The 21751-nt window shown below is 37.6% G+C and overlaps 1 protein-coding gene across 2 annotated transcripts in view; it reads right to left on the bottom strand.

The window, feature by feature from the left end:
* Klhl32 (kelch like family member 32) overlaps positions 1-21751 on the bottom strand; it is a 186422-nt gene that overhangs the window by 61240 nt on the left and 103431 nt on the right. For both annotated transcript variants that reach the window (XM_046431151.2, XM_058575539.1), the window contains exon 5: positions 16407-16505. In XM_046431151.2, the coding sequence (XP_046287107.1) occupies positions 16407-16505 (99 nt within the window). The remainder of the gene's footprint in view (positions 1-16406; positions 16506-21751) is intronic.

Genomic DNA, 21751 nt, shown 5'->3' on the forward strand with positions numbered 1-21751 from the left:
CCTTAGGAATTCTGCACATGCTGCTTCCTGTTTGGAACATTCTGCCTGCAATCTCATCACCATCTTGTTTTAAAATGTAGATTTTATTATTACTCAGTTATGATAAGGCCAAAAGATCAGGATACAGTTGCTACTACAAAAAGATAAAAAAAAAACAAAAAACCTTTGATTACAGATCTATCTCCTCTACCAAATTTAAACTCCTTAGTAGCAAGATTATGTTTCATTCTTCATGCATCCCTGGTATCTAGTTGGGAACTGATGCTTAATACATGTGTGCTTAACGAAAGAGTTTTCCATGAGCTTTTTCTGTTTACTTATAATTAAGCAAAACCAGAATATTCCATGTCTTTCCAACATCCAATTCTGAACCTTGCCCAAATTGGGTCACTTTTCATACTTCATTGTCCTCCCTTGACTTTCCTTTTTCTTTTCGGGCTTCCTACATATATACACAAAGGCAAAGTCAGTGGTCATTGAGTTTTCCAAGTGGGCAAATTGGTAATAATGTCTTGAGTTGAAAGTGTTAATGAACAAGCAGAATATAATTGTTCTTCCATGAAGAAAAAAATCTTTAAATCCACCAAAATTTTCTTTTTCAGTCTAAGAGAGAATTGTCTTCTGTCAATTGACTACTCAGATCAAAGTATCTTCATATCTTTACAAATGATATTTTTCTAATTATGAGATTGTCTCAGTTCTCATACATTCTGCAATTTTAAAAATACGAACACCTATGTAGAGGCAGTGGTTCTGAATGGAAATTATAGCTCAGCAACAAGAAACTCTCTTGAGTAAAAGACAATCTTTCTCTTTTCTTTCTAAACAGGTTTCATTTCTGTCACAGTTTCCTGCTTGAAATTTAGTTTTCATTCAGAATTATGGTGCATACATTGTTGTTCTTTGGGGAATGTTTTAAATAATATTTATTTTCCTTTGGTTGAGGGATATTTGGCTTCTTTCCCCCTTGTATTTGTTTCTTATAGTGTGAGTGACAAGTTAAATAGCAGAAGAGCCATAAAATATGTCCCTGGTGTTGTACTAGCTGTAGAATAAACACCAGTTTTCCGAGTCCAGTAATTTTTAAGCCCTATGTATTTCCCAAATCCAGTCTTTTCATATGGCCTATTTACCTGATTAGATCCTTAAATGGGTTATTCCCCAAATTAACTAGTGAATATGGCAAGGAAAGAAAGCATGGGAAAGGCAAATACTGTCTTATTTTGGGTTATATTCAATTACATTTTTGATGCCAATTACATTTTTGTAATTGTAAATATAATTGAGGTAATTACATTTTTGAGGCAAATTATCAGGTGACTAAGACATAAGTGGGAGGAATGGGCAGTGTGAGGGTGACAAGTTGATCCTGTGGCCCTTTTGCCACCTCTCCCAGACCACAGAAGGCAGCAAGAGAATGAGGTTCCCGCATGGGTCTTATGTGTAATGGAATGCAATCAGTGGTAAGATCTTAAAGATCTCAAATAAGCAGATAGTGACAATAAATAACCAAATTTCACACAATAACTGTTTTACAATTTACAGCAGTTTTAAGCCTACCCTTGAAATAATGTCATCCAGATTTACTTGCATTGAATTGTACTTCCTGGGATGGGAAGAAGGGTGTAGCCTTATGGCGAGGATCTGCATATCCCACAGCCTAGTTTTACATATATCCTGACTTCCAACAGCAACACAAGAATGGAGTAAATAATCTGTATTTCTAAAACACAGTCTTGGGGCTGGGATTGTGGCTCAGCGGTGGAGCACTCGCCTAGCATGGGAGGGACCCAGGTTTGATCCTCAGCACCACATAAAAAAAAAAAATAAAGGCATTGTGTAGTGTCCATCTACACCTAAAAATAAATATTTAAAATAAATAAATAGATAGATAGATAAATAAATAATAAATAAAACACAGTCTTTAGTTTTGGCCATATCCATGACTCCCTGGCTTGTCAGTAAGTCCTTGCCCACCCAGCACTGCAGTTTAATCATGTGCTTGGCACAGGAATTACACAGAACACAGGAAATATCTGTCGTCATATGATTGCATCTATTGTAGTTCCCCCCCAATATCTGTCCCAGAGCACACTGCCTCAATTCTAGGAGTCCTTGTTAAACTGACAAGATTCAGAAATCTGATGGAGATGCTTTGACTTAGCACTAAGAATACCTGTGCAAAACACAATCTTAATAACAGCTATTTCTCTTGTTGCCTCATCTAGTTCTGAGAATGTCACTGACTTGTGAAAGAAAAATAAGCACCAACAACATGTGCTATCAGTGTGGAAAACTATGACTTGGGTTGAAGGTAATATTAAACTTCTCTCAAGGTTAAAATAAGCATAATACCATTTGATTTCTTGAATTTTCAGCCTCTGAGATGACCAAATTGAATAACGTTCTAACTTTTTTCTTTGAGTAATAACATTCAACAGATGTGATTAATTAACAATGCTGCATTTCACCAATATAATGATGACCTTTCATTTTCAATTACTGATGCCCTTCACTGATACATCCCTCCTTCAATATGCCACCCCAATTATCACATGTCAATGCTTTACTATAGATAAAGGTGGTCAGAAGACAAGGTTTCAATGCCCAGCGTGTAATAACACACATGAAACTTGAGGTTATAACAGCATGTTAACACTACATCATAATTTAAGGACTCCTCTCAAGGAAAAGTCACCTTTTCTGTAAAATCAAGAAATCCTCCTTTTATAAAAACCTCCCCAGCAACTATTCCAAATAACCTGATAAACTGACTCTGTACAAAAACCAGAATGGTTTGATTTTTAACAATGTCAACTCAAAATGAGATGAAAACATTTTATCAGTTGCTTATTAGGAGGAAGTACCAAGGAAGAAATGATAAGTAACTGGGACATTCTATTACTGATGCAATTCTAATATCTCCCACTTCACATCTCCTAGCACATATCAAATAACCTGTCATTAAGCTATTCATACATACATTTATCTTCCAACATTAAATGTATTCCTAATAAGTTACTGGTGTTCCCTGATTCATAATAGGGTTAACTCCTGACAAATCCATCATAAACTGAAAATATCACAAGTTGAAAGTAAATTTCTACACTTAACCTACCAAACACCATAGCTCAGCCACACAGGATACTGTTTTTTACCTTCAAGATTGGGAGCTGTTTGTTGCTTGTTGTTTATGTCCAGTATCGCTACAGTATTGCCAGCCCAGGGAAAATATCAAAATTCAAAGTATGGTTTCTACTAAATGTGTATCACTTTATACCATTATAAAGTCAAAAAAATACTAAGTCAAATTATCTTAAATCAGGAACCATCAGTAATAAAAAGTATGTTTTGCATCTTAGGATTCATGAATCCTGAAAAATATTAATCATAATGTTATAACTGAAAAATGTTTGTTGGATTATGGGTGAAAAAATAACAAGTTGTAAGGCCCCTCCGAGACCTCACATGGAAGAAAAAATATCAGCCTGGTTTTCCTCTTTGTTATTAGAAATAACAGTCTTCATGATTGGGCAAAACAACAGATCACCCACAGTTCCCTGAGAAAGAAGGTCTCAGGTGTTGATTTCATCTTAAGAAATTATTTCATGATGCTATCTAGTTATCAAGTCTTTCAAATAATTGGTTATATTGATATTTCAAATAATTGGTGGAATGCCCACTTGTGGTGCCAGATACATAAGAACCCTGGATCTTTAGACCTTCCCTTTTGTCTTCACAAAGTTCCTACTTGGTGAGTTTTGATTGATGTACAATGGGAAGGCTAAAGAACCCTCCAGATGCTGAAAAAGGACCTTACTTCTTTGCTATTTAGTGATGATCAGAAAACTCTAATGGCCATTCTGTTTGTCAAAAGAGAATTAAATATTTTCAGGAGGAAATGAGTTGTCTTATAATTTTTCTTTGTATTACAAGAACTTTAAGAGTCCTTTGTCCCTAATGGTTATTATCTGTAAAGCATTTTAAAATAATTCAACATATTGAAAGTGGCTCTTAAGAAAGGGGAAGTTCTGCCAGGCACAGTGGTGCACATCTGTTATCCCAGCAGCTCAGGAGGCTGAGGCAGAAGGAGGAGAGTTCAAAGCCAGGCTCAGCAAAAGCAAGGTGCTAAGCAACTCAGTGAGACCCTGTCTCTAAATAAAATACAAAATAGGGCTGAGGAAGTGGCTTAGTGGTCAAGTACCCCTGAGTTCAATCCCTGGTACATACCTCCACATACACACACAGAGAATAAATACTCTCCCCGTCCTGGGGACAACCCAGGATCAGATCAGATTCATTTCTTGGAAAGGCAGCCCACTCCAGCTTGAAGGACTGTCCCCTCTTTTGTCTTTTAATAGCACTAGCTGCTTGTGTTATTTGTTTGACCTTATTGTCACCAGCTGTGCATCAAGGTGCAGGCAGCCTCTTCATTTCTTTAGACCTTCCCTTTTGTCTTCACAAAGTTCCTACTTGGTGAGTTTTGATTGATGTACAATGGGAAGGCAAGAAAATTTCAACTTTTACTTCTTAATAGAATAAAACATAGATTCTTCTCAAAAACAGTGAAGTATTTTAAGTATTTTAAACAAACAGTTATTAAATATTAAATAAATATATTAAACATTTCAATACTTAAAAATTTAGATAAAGGCATATGTCTGGAATGTTAGCTACACTGGAGATAAATACAGCAGCCTGGAAATAGGGAAAAAAAGTTATTGAAAGAAATTTTTACACTGTATGCTATTTTTAGCCTCCAAAACAATATTGGGTACATTGCCATCCCATTATTTTATGACTCTGAAATATGTACATCCAACTGTATACATTTATTTGAGATTTTATTTTTGTATTTTCCATCTCCTTCATTAGGTTGTGAATTGTAGGGACAATGGTGCTGGTGGTGTAGTGGGAAATGAGGCTCAGGACACTAAGATCTGGAAGCAACACTTTATTAGTGGCACCACAGCCCAGAAGGATCATTCCCAAATTCTGAGCCCAGAGCATAGCAGAGCTTTTATTTTTTTATACATAAGCAAGTTTGGGATACACTGAAGCAAGGGAGTTGGTGCAATTCTATTGGAGGGTACATTCTACATTCCTTTTATGGGTACAAGTTTGTCAACTACCTGGGGACTTTTAGCTCATATACATTAGGGACTTTTACTGCATTAAGCCTAAAGGGGGATTGTTCTGTCCCCATTTCTTTGTTTCTTACCTGCTCCTGCTACTGGAGTTAGTTATCTGTTATAGGTATCTGTTAAGCGCTGCAAGCCTCTATGGTAAAGTGTCAGTAAGCAGAGCTGCTGTGTGTCAGCATGCAAAACCACAGCCTGATAGCTATTAAACTGCTAAAGTTCCAATTTTGCTGTACCACAGTGGCATCAGTTTGGAATGGTAGGAAAAGCAAATGACTTAAAGCTGACCCATCTAGATGCCTCATCAAGTGGAAACCCTTTCTAAGTGTAATTTTCTCATCTGAAAACTGGGAGAAGTGATGCTGCATTCCAGATCTATGCAAAGGACTTTAGAAATGTATGTAAATTGCCTTCCAATAGTAGATGTTCAACATACAACAGCTATCATGATCATTATTCCATTTAAAAATGTTGTTGACATTACTTAAACTATAGCTTTGCCTATCCCATCAATTTCATTCACTGGCCAAGCAAAGAGAAGGAAATACTGAATGTCTATTATGGACTTCATTTTTCTACAAAAATCATAGTTGTCTTATAAAAACATTCATTTCTTTTGTACTTAAAAAATGTTTCACCAGAGATAATCAAGCAGAACAGACTGAGATACTATACTGGACCACAAGCAAGTTTTACTATAATATACTCTGGTTTTCAATCTGTATATTACTCATAGCAGAAAAGGCATACAGAGAAATCTAAAGATGGGGGAGCTGCATTTCTTTATGACCTTATTTGAAAGATAAACTCCTTGGGGAAATACAATTTATTCAGATTATCAAGACCCTGCTGTGCAAATCTACAGTCTGGGAGCACACTATGGAGATCAAAAAATATTTACTTTATTCTGTTGGGTATAAAAGCTTTTAATGAATGCATAATTAAGACAAAAAAAAGTGTATACAGCTTTAGAAATTCCACTGCTGAGCCAAGCCATTAATATCCAAGACACCATACCCAGTTGTGATTCCACCTGTTCCCTATTTGGATTACAACCTATTTATAAATCAACATATTACGTGAGTACCCAACCTGGTGCTGCAGGAAAGGATTGTGATACTCTGGAAGTCGAGGAAGCAACATAAAGGGCACTGGTGTGGATGTGAGGTGCAGGGCTGGCCCTTTGGAACAGGTTGAAACAAACCAACAAATAAACAAAGCCCAAGCCTCTTAATAGCCTTGGGATGAATCATGTAGGGAAATAAATTACCATGTTTATCATGTATGTACAGGGATTGCAAATGTTCTCAATGCCATCTTAGAGTCGATGGGCTAATGTCTAATTGTTATTGGAGAAAAAAAATGAGCATTTCATTGACAATGCAGGCCAGATTATTTGTGATATGATAAAATTATGTAAACCCAGGTATTTTTGTATGTATAAATATATAAGAAGGTGTATGTATAAATATATAATAGATGTATTTGTATACAAACATGTAAATGTTGGGACAACTATAAGTAACTACATATTCATATAGAAATATAAATATGCATATGATACAGTTTGATTAAATAAAAACAAAATATTAGCAGCAATTCAACAAATACAAGGAAAAAAATCTGCAGCAGGCTCTAATTCTTAGAGTTTTGGAAGGCCTATTTAAATATATTTGTGCTGTATAACAGAGGAATTTCACAATTAGGTTACTGGTACATTTTCATAATCAATTGTATGCATAATATCCAAGCCTCATGAATAATTTTATGTTGCTCCTTGGGAACGTCTCTGGTAAGCTGGAAATCTAGCAGGGAGCAGCATAGCAACACAGCCATCATCAACAATGGATAATTCTGGCCCCAGTCATCGTGTGCTGAAAAATGCTGTTTTGAAGTTTAGCAAAGCTGACTCAGCATATTAGCACAAGTGAAACATCCCATTACATTGGCTCTGGTTTCCAGGACACCTACTGGTGTAGGACACTGAGTTGTAGGATACTTTGCGTGCACTATACCATTGAACCCTTCAATGTCCTTAAGGGGTAGATTGCATAAAGGATACTGTATATATGTCACAGGTAAGGATTGAGGGGCAAAGAGGGTAAGTAACTTGCATAGTTTCATACAACTTTGGGAGACGCACTGGTATCACAAGGAGAAAAATAAATAAATCAACACAATACATTGCGATCAGCCTACCAGAAGACTGTTCAAATGAAAGAAGAGAGTACTCTAATGCCTACTGGGTGAACCGATTAGGCAATGGGAAAGGAGAAACATGTGAGCCAAGTACTTGAAGGTTAAGTAGCAATTCAGAAGATGACAATACGAGGGGAAAATAATCCACAGAGAAGGAGGTTTTGTGCAATGTGGTTTAGGTACAGGCAAATGAAAAAAGTTCACAGTGCCTGTGGCACCGCACCTGAGCAATAAATTGTCAAAACAGTAAAGCTAAAGGGACAAGAAGTTTCCTAATAAAGGTAGGCTTTGTGTGTCAAATTAAGAGAACCTTATCCTGAAGGCTATAGTGAACCACTAAATAATGAATGATTTTAAGCAAAAGCGTGACATGATCAGGTTGTTATTTAAAAAAAAAAATCAAACGGAATTTTTCATGGATTAAAAAAATACATTTCAAAATCAATCAAACAGAATTTTGGAGGAGGATAAGAGTGAAGGCAGATTCGTTGGTTTGCAGGAGGTTTTTTTAGTCCAGGAAATAAGTAATGGAGATCTGGATTAAGGCAGTGGTAATGGGAAGAGAAAGAAAGATTTAAAGTTAAGGGGTAGAGTTGAAAGGTCTTGGAGATGGTGTGTCTGGGGCACAGGGAAGGTGGGAGGTTCTAGGATGACTCTTGGGTTGGGGCTTGGGCTCACACTTGGGAAAGTCAATTTCCTGTGGCATATCCAGGAGACAGTTGGCTTAGAAATGATAGGGCACATTATCTTTGGGTACATTAGGGACACAAGAAAGAAACTACTGGAAAACTAATCTGTAAGCAGGAGATGGAGGAGGGTGCCTGTACCTTACCTTTTCAATGCCAAGATTTCTGGTTTGGGTGACTAAAAGGATGGTGGTCCCTTATGAAAAGGGGGAGAGAAGCATACACTTGAGGTGCATGTGGGGATACCAAGTGGAAATGCCAGCTGACCTCAGGGCTGAAGCTCAGGACAGGGGATAAATAAATCCTCAGACACAAGGAAGAGTGGTAGTGAGCAGAGGACATGAGCACCAGCACACAATCCCCAGCCCGGAGTGATATTCAAGGAGCTCAAGAGAGAAGAGTTTGTGAAAGAACTGAAAAGAAGTGAGTAGAACTGGGGGAGAACCCTAAAGAAGGACAGGTGCAGAAGAGAATGGAGCTACCAGACTCAAATGTTGTAGGGGGTCACATTAAGATACAACAATAGGCTCACTGGGTTTAACAGTGAGGAGACTTTGGTGACCTTTGGTGGAAAAGACTAATGAAAGCAGAAGACTGAGTTCAACAGAGCCAAAGAATTAGTAGAAGGCAGGAAACGAAGAAGCTGGCCTCAGTTTTGTAGTGAGAGAGAGCTGTGGTAAGGAGAAAAGCAGAAAAATTTCTCCCACCTTATTGATCCTATTTATACACTGAAAAGAAGATGACCATGGAGGAGAGATTGAAACCACAGGAAACACAGGAGGAAACTGCTGGAGTAAGGAGTTAAATGGTGGTTTAGACTTAGCTAAGAGAGTAGATATTCCACTAGGAGTAGAATTATTTGTATGTGGAAGGTGGGAGGGAGAATGAGTATCTCAAATGAAACAGGTTTTCTTTTAACCTCCTCTAATTTCCAAGTACTAATAATGGAATTAAGTATAATTGATACTTGTTTGACTGATTGTTGATTCTGAACTATAGCTTTTATAAACCACTGGAAACTTTTTAGTTTATTTTATCTGGTACTGAGGATTGAATCCAGGGGTGCTTGACTATGGAGTCACATCCCCAGCCCTTTTTATTTTCTTGTTTTGAGACAAGGTCTCACTAAGTTGTTCAGGATCTCACTAAGTTGTTGAACTTGAAGTTGACTGAACTTGCAATCCTCCTGCCTCAGCCTTCTGAGTCATTTGGATTACAAGAGTGTGCTACCATGCTCAGAAAAACATTTTATTTTTGAGAAGAAAAATTATACTTAATGTGATTTTAAAATTGCCCAGCTAATAATAGTTAGAATAGAAGTTACGAACATCAGAAAAATCCTTCAAGATTTCCTTCCTGACTTTAAAAACTCCCAAAGAAAATACAATCAGCTCTAGATTTTCCACATAAAAAATTAAAATGCCAAAATGACTTCCCCAGTCAGTAAGCCTGCCTCTGGAATCCTTTGCTGTGGGTTTGGGAAATGAAAGTCAACATAATAGCATATGAAAAAATTAATTGGGGCCCTAAAATGGCTACTAAAGATCTTATGATGCATTTCAGAGCCAAATATGAATGATATTTGGCAAATATGATATTCTGGATTACTCGTGCCAGATAGCAAACACTCTTGATTAGAACAAATAATTAGTAGTTGGCTATGATTTAATAGATCTGATTACATTTGTACCCTTCCTGATCATTTCCACTGACTTAAAAAAATCCAAAAGATTATATTTATAATATATTTTCCAAACATTATACTTCCAAACTTTCTCCAAACACAGGGGTATCAGCTCTGATGAACTATGGAATGGCATGCAGTTAGTGTATTTGATTATGGCATATTAAATATATATTTTGGTACAATCATTTTTCTTCTCTAATGTAGGAAAAAAATGGTTTAACATTGAAGAAAAATGAGTGTGAGTTATAACTTCTTCTCAACCTTGAAGATAAATCATCCTATTCAGAACACCCACTATATATTATGTATTTAGGCAATATGGTTGGTTTAATAATTAAAATTGTAATAATACATTGTTTAGGCGAAATAACCTCCTATAAGTCATTGCAGTACTACTTAGTTAAAGAGTGATACTCTATTATAATACTGTAAATTGTGTAAGTGCCTCAGTGTCAAATTCAACCCCCAAAGAAAGCATTTCCAACTTTAAAAAAGTGTATCCAGTGGACAAAACCAATGGGAGACTACTAATATATTTTTCCTACTATAATACAAAATTTCAATATTTAACAAGCAAGGGAAGATTACTGAACATACTGAGCTCATACAATGTGAAGCGAGGGAAGGATATGATTAAAAACTGGTGCAAAACAGTATAACTGGAGGTGGTGAGCCATTTTTTAAGCACTTTACACCCTGCAAAGAATGATGCCACAGCAGAAGGACACAAGGCTCAGATACTTTCAGCTTTGGTGAAGGGATTTTAAGTATCCAGAGCTTCTCAAAGTTGAAAGTAGAAAAATATTTTCTTAGCTAAAAAAAAAATAGTAAAATCACTGTTTATAACAACAGCTTCTTCTTCTTCTTTTTTTTTGGAAAAAATATTCCCTAGAACCCTGATGAAAGAATAATGTAAAACATTCTCTAAACCTTTGTACCTTCACTAAGGAGGGAACATGACCAATTCTTCCTGTAGTCCCCTGAGCGTAAAACTGAATGAAGACAGGGGTGCTGGATACATATCATTCATGGAGGGGGAGACTAATTGCTGCCCACCTCAGCATCCCCTTTACATTAGTACTCAGGGTAATGCTTTGGGTTTGGATTCTCTGGATGATCCAAACTGCACACTGTAAACAGACCAATGCCTTCAGTCTGGGGGAAATGATCTTCTCTCAGGCTTGTAAAAGTAGAAAACAAAACAAACGAAACAAGCACCCTTCTCTGTTTTCCCTACAGTGATAAAATGCTCTACCTACAGCCCTGGCATCACTTTCCTTTCACATCCCAGCAGCACGTCTCCTCTTGCAGGTCACGTCTTTCACATAAAAGTGCTAAACTAATGCCGCTTAATGACAAATTAATGTCCATGAATAAAAAATACACCTCTAATAGCATAGAGTAATTTGCCATTACAATATCATCATTGGACATGCCCCTGGTTTAATACGATGTATTTAATTCATAACCTAATGAGTGATATATAAAAAGAGGGAGATGAACCCTGCAATTACATTTATGTGAGTCTGTCACCTTATTTGTAAAACCTTAGAGTCATTTACATTCAAATTAGAACAAATGAGTGATTTCACAAAGTGCGGTGATAAATGACCACAGAAGCCCAAGACAAAACTGTATTTCCTGTGAACACATTAACAGTTTCCTATTATTTGTTAAAAATTACAATGCATATTGCCCAGTGTGGTGTGAATAATGACTTTTTTACTGATTAGGTCAGAAGACTAATATGTAGCAAAATAAATAATTTTTCTTTTCATTTTTTCTGATTTTTGCTTTAAATTAACTACCGAAATCTGGTGGATTCACACTGCCACCTGCTGCCTGGAATAGATATTAGAAGCACATTCCCAAAGGGAGTTTATGAATTCACTACTTTGTTTTATTGGAAGTCTATGTGATGTTCTTTCTTATTAACACATTCAAGTTACATATCTTTATAAAGGCTGTAATACCTGGTGAATAGAAAGAAAACTAGCTATTCAAGCAATAGCCTATACTATTTGGGGAAGGTGGTACAAAATATAGAAAGCATTTATTAAAGTTTTGTTTTGTTTTGTTTTTAGAAAGCTGACTACAAAAAAAAAAATGGCATCTTTAGTAAAGCACATGGCTCCTAAGGCATCACTTTCATGGGATACAAAACAGAGTCCAGGGTTGAATACTCCTGATCTTATGACCTTGTGTATCAGCACAGGACATGGTGTGTGTGTGTGTGTGTGTGTGTGTGTGTATGTGTGTGTGTGTGTATTTTCTCCACTCACTCCTGCCCTTCATTATTTTCTAAGGGAGATGGAAAGCCTGAAGATCTCCACCACCTGTTCTCCCCTGATGATAAGTCCTGTATGAGTTCTGTCTCAGGGTTCAGATCAAAGTGGGCTAGGAAAGGCATTATGACTAGAGATGAGGCTGGGGAGGAATCAGCCTGGCTAGAGACATAGAGCTGAGAATTTTTGTACATGACCATTCCATCAGGGTGGTTGGTGGAAGTTTCCAAACAAGATTAACACCTTCTTTAGGCATGTAAATTATTCCATCTGTAAAAAGAATATAACACCTACCTGCCTTAAGAGGTTACTTAACAGAGTGGAAAGCTGAGTCCTTGCCAAACACTCAGCACTGATAGGTCCTCTATAAATGTTGATTCCCTTTCCTGGGAAAGATAATGATGCTCAAAGGACTAGGGGCTGGCCTGGATAGAGTACAGAAACAAGCAAATCTCTTAGGAGAATATTATGGCCTAATTGTAGCCCTTATGCAAGAAGGGTGAGGGTCTAAAAAAAGGCAGTAACTTTAGTGCTGGAGAAAAGGATGAGGTGGGAGAGACATCTGTGAGGTAGACTCTATCTAATTTGGTGACTGATTGGATAGGGTAGTGAGGAAGGCATCTAAAACGTCACAGGATTTTAGGCAACAAGCAGAACAATGTACTGTCAGTATAGAGAAGGGCAGGTTTTCATACATGAAGTTTGAATGTGATACTTAGCTGGAGATGTTCAATAGTTAGTTAGAAATTGATTAGAAAGGGGCTGGGGCTGTAGCTCAGTGGTAGAGCACTTGCCTTGTGAGGTACTGGTTTTGATATTCAGCAAATTTCCGTCTTTTTTGTTTGTTTGTTTGTTTCCCTGCTGGAAGTATGAAGGGTAGACCCAGTTTTAATAAATAAAAAAAATTTATTAAAAATAAATAAATAAAGATATTGTAACAACTACAACTAAAAAAAAATAAGAAATAAAAAAAAGAAACGAAATTGACTAGGAAAAAAAAATCAGAGTTTGGAGAACCAAACCAGATTCAAAAAGTTTGTGACACTTATATAAGAAACTTAGTATACCATTGGACATGTTGAAATCCATATCTGTATCCTATCACTCTGAAAACTGTTATCCTAGAGTTTTCTTAACAATATTTAAAACAGTGAATAAAATATATGTTAACACACAAACTCGAAAAGCAAGGTCATTTGTGCCTTTTACCAGGACCTGTTTGAAAGGCAGGAACTGTTCTTTAATTAATTGGTGCACCTTTCTGGTGAAATTTTCTGGAAAAGCCCAGTGAACAAGGAAAAGAGAAAGAAGCTTTCACATTGTATCTGGGACTAGATCTAGGCTGTGAATCTCAAATAGCAGACAAAAGTCTGAAAGGTCTCAATATACTATCATGACAGCCTACACAGGAGAGAGTCCTATGGAATCCCACTGCAAAGCTGGCAAGAAAGAATGCAGACTTGAATGGTTGTTTGTAAATCGCTTAACAGGATTGGGTGGCCCTTAACTGTTGTGGCCAACTCCCTGCCATATGGGCCTCTCCCTTGTTTCCACAAACATGCTTTGAGAACCTGTGTGAAGGCCTCACAGCCTGGTGGGGGCTAATTCAATAGCTACCTTTGTTGACATGAGAGGTACTGTTCTTGAGGCTTGGGTTTGGGGTTCCTACCCTCAGCAGCCTGCCAGAGGATGAGCAAGAGAAAGGAATCAGCAGAGTGGACTCAAAATGTCTCTTCTATTTTGCAGGGTGGGGGAGAGGGCAGGGAAGGGTAGCAGCAATATTTACAGGTATTCAGAGGAGTTTCAGGCCAAGACAATAGCTGGTAGCCAGGAAGGCTCAGGGAAGATCCACTGAGGGTTCTCCCTGGACATGCTTTTTAATGAGCACTGGAGAATAACACTGGGTCTTAGAAGATGGGTCTATCCTTCACAGTTTCAGTAGGGAAACAAACAAACAAAAAAGATGGAAATTTAAGAACAACAAAACAATACCAGACATTTAGTGAGGAAAACAGTTTCAAAAACTCCCTACTTGAACAAAGTACCAAACAAGAATGGAGAAATATATCAGCTTTTATTGATTAGCAGGCTATAACTTTTTATACATTTTAAGCACTGGGGATTTTTCATTTTAACAAAAATATTTTCATATACTTCACAAAATGGTCCCACATGAAATTCAAAATCAGTTGAGTAATATTGCCAAAAATTACTAAATATATATAGTTTTAAGACTGTGTTAAAATATAAGAGCAGACTAATACAATAAAAATTTTTATCCTGAGAGATAAGGAAAATATGTACTTTTAAAAGACTAAAGTAGTAAGTTTTCTACATACACATGTTTTTGGTCTCATACAGTTTATGTTTCCTTCTACAAGTTCAAGATCTTGCAATAATCGAAGATCAAAAGAGAAAGTATGGGCTGGGGTCCTGGCTCAGTGGGAGAGCCCTGGCCTCACATGTATGAAGCACTGAGTTCGATTCTCAAGACCGCATACAAATAAATGAATAAAATAAAGGTTCATTAACAACTAAAAAATAATAATTTAAAAAGGGAAAGTAAAGTTATGTGAGAAAATAAAATGAAAATATTTTTGTGAAAAGACTGAAAGTTTCAACCACTGTTCAAGAAGCCTGAATAATTACTGCCACAAAATATGTCTGTGTGCTAACTTCACTTCCACCTCAGCAAACTAAAGAAGCACAAGAGTTCAATCCCAAAGAGTACAAGTCACTGAAGAGCTCAACAAATTCCTCTAATGGGGCAGAGCAAAATGCACATAAAATTCTAATATTCATTTGCAATTCCCATTTATAGGAAATCATAGGTAAAGACATACACACACATACCTGTATATACATACCATTTATAATGTGCATCATAATAATTTGCACTCTAATCAAACTTGTCAATATGCATCACTGATTATTATCTGCCATGGAAAAAGTGAATCAGCCAATGATGCTTAAAACTCTAGTTGCAGTATTTGATGTAGAAATGTCAAATAAAAGTAACTTCAATTTCACAAGTCAAATACGCACTTTCAAAGTCTTGTAACCTTTCTATATGATTCCCATTTGCTACTGGCAAAAAGGAATTAGAAACAACATTCCCATACCACCCAACAATATTGAGGGGAAAAGGAAAGAAAATAGATAAAAAAGTTAAACATTTACTGTCAAGATTAAATGTGCCTAGATAATGATAAAAATTTCATATACTGTGTTTGAATTGCTCCTGAGGTGAGCATGGCTGACATTCCTCACACTGTCTCCCTGGGAAGCACTGGTTCCCATTTCCCAGCACTGGTAGGAAGATGAAATAAGATGCTACATAAGAAAGAGCTTTGTAAACTACCTAGTGGGTAACAGAAGTCAATAATAAAGGACATATTTAGAATTAGAGAAAATGATCATCAAGGAAAATAAAATAATTGGGCAGGAAAACAAACAGGATTTTTCTGCTCACTAATATTGTGTCACATGCATGAAGATAATAAAATTGTGTTGATTTATTGTTTTTTTTTAAAATTAATTTTCATTTCTGTTGTAATGCTGTAATAATTGCAAGTCAAAGTGAAACCAGTGGTGGAAATGGAAGAATCCTAAAATAGGAAATTATTTCTTAGCTTTCTGTAAAATAAAAAAGTCTCACAACCATGAGGCTGCCTAAGATGTCCTATATTTTCCTACCCAACAGGGTTTTCATCCAAGGGGCAAACAGGCCTTTGGAATCAGAAGACCTACCATTTACCAGTCAAATTGCCCCCAGCAAGTATAGTATATTTAAATTCTCTAATTTTTCATTTTTAAAAATGTGCAAAACTGTTGTGAGGGCTGAATGTGAAACATCCGTGAATACACAGTAGGTGCTCAGAGAATGGACGTTCTCTCTCCCCCGCCAACCTCACAGGGCCAGTGAATCAGGGAAGCAAGGATGTACAGCTTACCAGTTCCTTCTCCAGCATTTACAGCCTGGGAAGTTTACATGGTAACTAATCATGTATGACTTTTGTGTTGTACTGTTACTGTTACTATTTGACTTTCTTATATTAGTGGTTATTTCCAAAACCAGACAACATTACTTCAGATCAAGATACTTTCTAGGGTCATCACCCCAGGGTCCCACAGAGAAGCCTGGGCATGGTTATTGAATTAATCTGCTGCCTGAGGGTAGTGGAGACCTGGGGCCGGAAGGGAGGATGGAGGGGAACATTCACATCTGCAGACACAAGAACTGTAGCTGCCCTCTTAGGAGAGTTTTCTGGAGAAATTGTACCACCACAGGGCACCCCCGACACACACACATTTTACCTATAATTGGGCTCCAATTGATGGGGGATAGCTTACAACTGCAGTGGAAGGGAATGTGAAGAGCACATGGTCAGGAGGTAAGCTCACATACCTGAATAAGATAGTGGGAACATAAGTTGAGAAGCTCCAACAGTTGTAGGTGACTGCCAGCTGCTAAGACGTCCTGGATCACGCCTGGCTCCAATAAAATCTGTTTTGTTTTTCAATAAAAAGAAGATCATCAGCTACATTAAAAAAACTTATATAGTACTGCTTAATGTGTAAATATACTAAATTTAAATTGCTGCTAAACCTACTCATCTGAATCAATACTGTTCTGAATTAAGTCAGTTCTTTTCTCTCTGTTTTGATTAGTGAGCTGTGGTCCTCACTCTTAACAGCCCAGTTTTCTCCTTAATGCATCAACCAATACTCATTTCCTATGTGCAAAGCTCAGTACATTACCGCTTATTTTTTGTAGGAGGATATATAAAGATTTTCAAAGAACATTCTAATCCTCTTAAAATTCAGTTTGTGACATAACCTTATAAAATACAAAGAAATTGAGTTTTTCAAAGTACATTTCAGAATTTTGCTCTTTAGTAGATCATAGAAACAACATAGTAAACAGGTATTTTAAGGAAAGGGACTTAAGTTTCTCCTTGCCTTGAGGCCAGAGGTGGCTATTATTCCATTTTACTTCTAAGCCCTACAACACTGAACTTCAACCACAAACTCTCATTTTACTCTTTCTCAGCCTCTAATCCTTTCTATTTATAATAAAAAAAGTTACACATTGCATTTTCAGCATACAAAGACATCACAGAGAAGTAAACCTTCCCAAGTATCCTGGTGATATCAATTCTTTGCTTCTTTTACTGATTCAGTCCAACTAACTGCCTACTTCTGACAGTTTTTGAGCCACGGAACAGGGCAGGACAAGGACATACAACCATGCTGATAAATTCACTTTCATGGATGACTTTCAGGCACCAGGCAGCCTTTAGAGGTATCCCTACCACTCATCCCAACAGTCCAGTGGGCCCCAAATTCTCATCTGTGGGCCAGCAGCACACCATCTTCTGGAAACCAGTAAAAATTGAAACTCTTGGGTACCTTCGAGATCTACTCAATCAAAAACTTTTAAAGTGATTTAACTAGTGTTTTGACAAGCCCCAAACCCACCCCCCATGGTTTTGATGTGCAGGGAAGCATGAGCAACACTAATGTTGCCAACTCACTCTTCCACACTGTTATGTTATAAGTGCTCCTTTTTCCTTGAGCCTCCAATTCCCCTGTCTTATTTTCACCTACTAACCTTCCAAAGACTTCCTCCAAACCTACCAACCCACCTCTACCTGTATCAGCACATTTTGGTTTCCCCCAACACTCTACTTGTACACTTGATCTCAACCTCTTCTGCCTTTAATTGTCCCCTCTCATTTTTTGCACCACTGTTTATTCTCCTTCTATTGGATGATAGTTCCCTTTGGCATTCAAATATGCTGTTATATCTCTTTTCTTGAGAAATAGCCCTTCCCTTGATGCCACAGCTCCTCCATATTCCTTCCCCTTCTTTATAAAACTCTCTAGGAAATTGTCCTCATACCCTGCTGCCATTAGCTCTGCTCTGTTTCCCTTGTACCCATTCCTTGGAAGTTTTCTTCCCATTGTTTCATTAAAAAAATGATTTCATCAAGGTAATCAGTGATGTATATGCTTCCAACTCCAATGGCCATTTCTTAGTATTAATTTTACCCTATTAAACAGCCATTAAACAAAGGTGATTGTGTACCTTCTTGGAATGATTTCCTCTGCCCCTTTATTCTTGGCTTTCTTCTATATCATAAGCCACTCTCCTTCCCAACCTCTGCTTTGGAGATGCCCAGGGATCCATTCTCAGACCTGCTGCTTCCTCTCTCCTTTCACTCCGTGGATGGTCTCATGCAATCCTATGGCTTTAACACCATCCACATACTCATGATACTTCAGTTTGCTTCTCCTGCCTCAGCCTCACACCTTGAACTCCAGACTCTAATACCCAACTGCCTTCTCAGCTGGTCACATGGATGCCCAGCAGGCAGCTCAAACCCCACATGCCCCAAATTGAATTCTTGATCATTCCACCATCCACCAAACAGGCTCCTCTCCCAAACCTACCATGTCAGAAAACAGAAACTATTTATTTATGTTAAAACCTCAGGGTCATTCTTGACTTTATTTTCCCCATACTTCACAACTGATCCATCAGGAATTCCTGGCAGTTCTGTCTTCAAAACAGGTCCACAATCCAATCACTGCAATGATCACTCTAGTCCAATCCACTCTACCTCCCTAGACTTAACTATGATGGCCTCTAAACTAGTGGCCCTGCTTTCTCTCTTGGCCCCTCACATTACCTTTTTAAAATATTGTCAACCAAACCGGTCCTCTCTTCCTTAAGATATTAGCATGGTCTTTCCTGACATCCTTCAGACATATACTTAGATATTACCTTATAATAGAGGCCTTCCCTGACAATCCTATATAAAATAATACTCCACTTCCCAACACCTGTTATTCTGTTTCCTAACTTGGCTTTAGTCTTCTTCATAGAGCTTATCACTTCTTAACTTATTACACATTTATTTATCTCCTATTTCTACAAGCTCCAGCACTTCTATTTTGTATCCCCTGCACTTAGAACAATGTCTAGCACATAGCTATCATTCACAATGGAAAGGTTTCTTTAATTATGAATTCATCTTTACACATATAATTAATTCCAAATTGATTTTATTAATTAATCTAAACATAAATTACATTTCTGAACTACTGAAGTAAAGAAGCAAAAAAGTTAAGTACACTTGGCAAAAATACAAATGCTCAACTTATTCTAGAAATTCTCTATAGCTGTTTTCCATTCAGTCAGAAGGAGAAACTTGCATTTCTCCACCTCCTCAAGGAGCGAGGCTTTGACTGACATTCAGGAAATAAGCACAGCTCCTGTCAGAGGAACGAGGATGTTGTACAGTCTTGCAGAAGAGGCATAGCCTAAGGCAGGGAATGGGGAATAGATGGATTAGAAAGGTTACTCTTGGCCTTTAAATCCTGTCAGTTGCGCTTATTTCACACAACTGGCATACACGATAACCTCCAAGGCTCAGTAACACCAAACGCAAAGGCAGATATCACAGAGAGACAAGATGAATATTCCATAGCATGTGTAACATATCCAACAGGCTCACTGCAAGACACCTTCACATGAGATACCCATATTGGGATTGTTTGGGTCTTTGTTTATTATTTTTGTTCTCCAGTTTCTTTCTCATCTTATAACATAAGTTTCTCCAAAAGACATTTTAGCACAGAAAATCCCTAAGTGCTTCTGAAGGTTTGGAGAAAGAAATTCTATCAGAATAGCTGGTTCTCACTTAGGGAAACAGGACCAGCATTTGCAAACCCCACTTGTAGAAGTCTTTTAAATTCAGCTCTATTGCTCTTTGGTAACTCGTTGTTCTAATGTAGTTTTCCAGAGAATTTGTATTTGGGCTTCTTGGAATAAAAACAAAGGTTCAATTTCCTCATGATTTACAGTACAGGAGATTTATCTACCATCTGTCTCAAAGCACTCATAGAAGGAAGGGATCTAAAATATGCACATCTATGAGGGAAAACTAAGGTAAGCTGAATTTAACTTCTATATAGTAATGTAGGTTACATTTAATCCTTTCAGAAACTTAGGTCCATCAACATGTCACTCAAAGCTGGAGAGATGGGAGGTGTGGTCACTCAAGCATCTTTGTTAGGAAGGGAGGATGTCTCCTGAGAGCTGTGAGCCTAGTATTGAGTGGGGGTGGCTTGACATATCCAGTCACTCAGTAGTCTGGGAGACTCAACTCAAACAGAGGCATAAACAGTGGACAACACAAATCCAGAAAATGCAAGATGCCTAAGACTAAGTGGCCTAGAACCCAATGTCAAAGGTTAAAAACCTCAGCAACAAAAAATGAGATGCTAAGCAACTCAGTGAGATCCTGTCTCTAAATAAAATACAAAATAGGGCTGGGGATATGATGGCTCAGTGGTTTAGTACCCTTGAGTTCAATCCTCAGTACCAAAAAAAAAATAAAAATAAAAAGTAGGCTGGGTATTCCTCTTCCCTCAATGACACTGAAATGTAGGCAGAGCTGGAGCTTTTTCCAGATTTGTAAACAGTTTTGATGCAACTAGAAGCAGACTTAGGTGGGGAATAAATGCCTCTTGTCCACTGGTCCATTTGTACAAAGAATTTCCTCCCACCCACCCACCTACATCTGGCCCTCAGGTGGCAGAATATAGGGGGTTGTGCTTGTCAGAAGGAGTTGAACAGTGCTATCTAGGGAGGTGACAATCCCATTATCTGGACAAGAGGTCCTCAGCTCATTCCCACACCAAATGCTGAGACTGCACTAATTTTGGCCAACTGGGGATAAGACTGGCTAGTAGGTTTGGTCAGGTGACAATTCCCAGTGTGAGTTATTACGTGAGAATTCAGGCATAAAGTGGTCCAGTTGCTTTCCTGGCTGGATGCACTTTTGAATACTCTGTTCAATCATGTCACCTGATTATCAACTTAAGGAGGGTTGGTAGTGATAGCTGATTTGCACAATCTCTAATTAAGAACCTCTAAACTGGAAGAAGTCTGGGGCCCCTGGTCTCCACAATGTATTTAGGTAGGATGTGGGGCCAGAAATTTGTGAAAGGGAAGGAGAATAGGACTTGAGATGAGATTCTGCACAGGGGATGATGTGGGCCACCTGGGTCAGCATTCAGATCTTGCCTGGCCATGCTCTGGGAGAGCAAGGCAGGACTCAGATAGCACAGGGACCACAAACAGACCCTGACATCCCTGCCCTTCCTTCTTCAGCTCAACTTTATTATCACAAGGGTCTATCTTCTTCTTTCTCTCTTCATTTTTCTCTCCTATTTTCCCTTGCTTTAGATTAGCTGATGATAGAGATTGTCTTTAGTAGCTACAGTCAATGACTTTTTTTTTCTTTGCCCATGAGAAAGTGAGTTGGTATCTTCATAGCTATCTTCCTCATTGCTTGCTTCAAGAGAGTTTGAATTTACTTTCTTCTGAATTTGTGGAAAGTAGGCTTAGGGATTTGAGCATATTAAAGTCAGATAACTAATATTTTTATTAAACACACATGCACACGTGCACACATGAACACAATCACTTTTGCAAGCACCAACACTCATGCACCTGAAAATTAGATGTGGTCTAATATCACTTAAAAGAATAAATGAACACAGTTTTCCTTTTCTTTATACTTTCTTTCTTTGGTATTCTTTTTTTTCATATAACATAGTAAGATGGTAAATTATCACAATTTTGAATTTATGCCATCAAATAAATTGAATACAACAGCAAAAATAACTTTCAAATTAAATAATCAAGAGACATGAAACCACTTGCATGAAGTCTTTCTG

The sequence above is a fragment of the Marmota monax genome, unplaced genomic scaffold, assembly GCF_021218885.2.
Source record: "Marmota monax isolate L192 unplaced genomic scaffold, Marmota_monax_Labrador192_F-V1.1 WCK01_AAM20220418_F8-fsc00013, whole genome shotgun sequence".
Lineage (NCBI taxonomy): Eukaryota > Metazoa > Chordata > Mammalia > Rodentia > Sciuridae > Marmota > Marmota monax.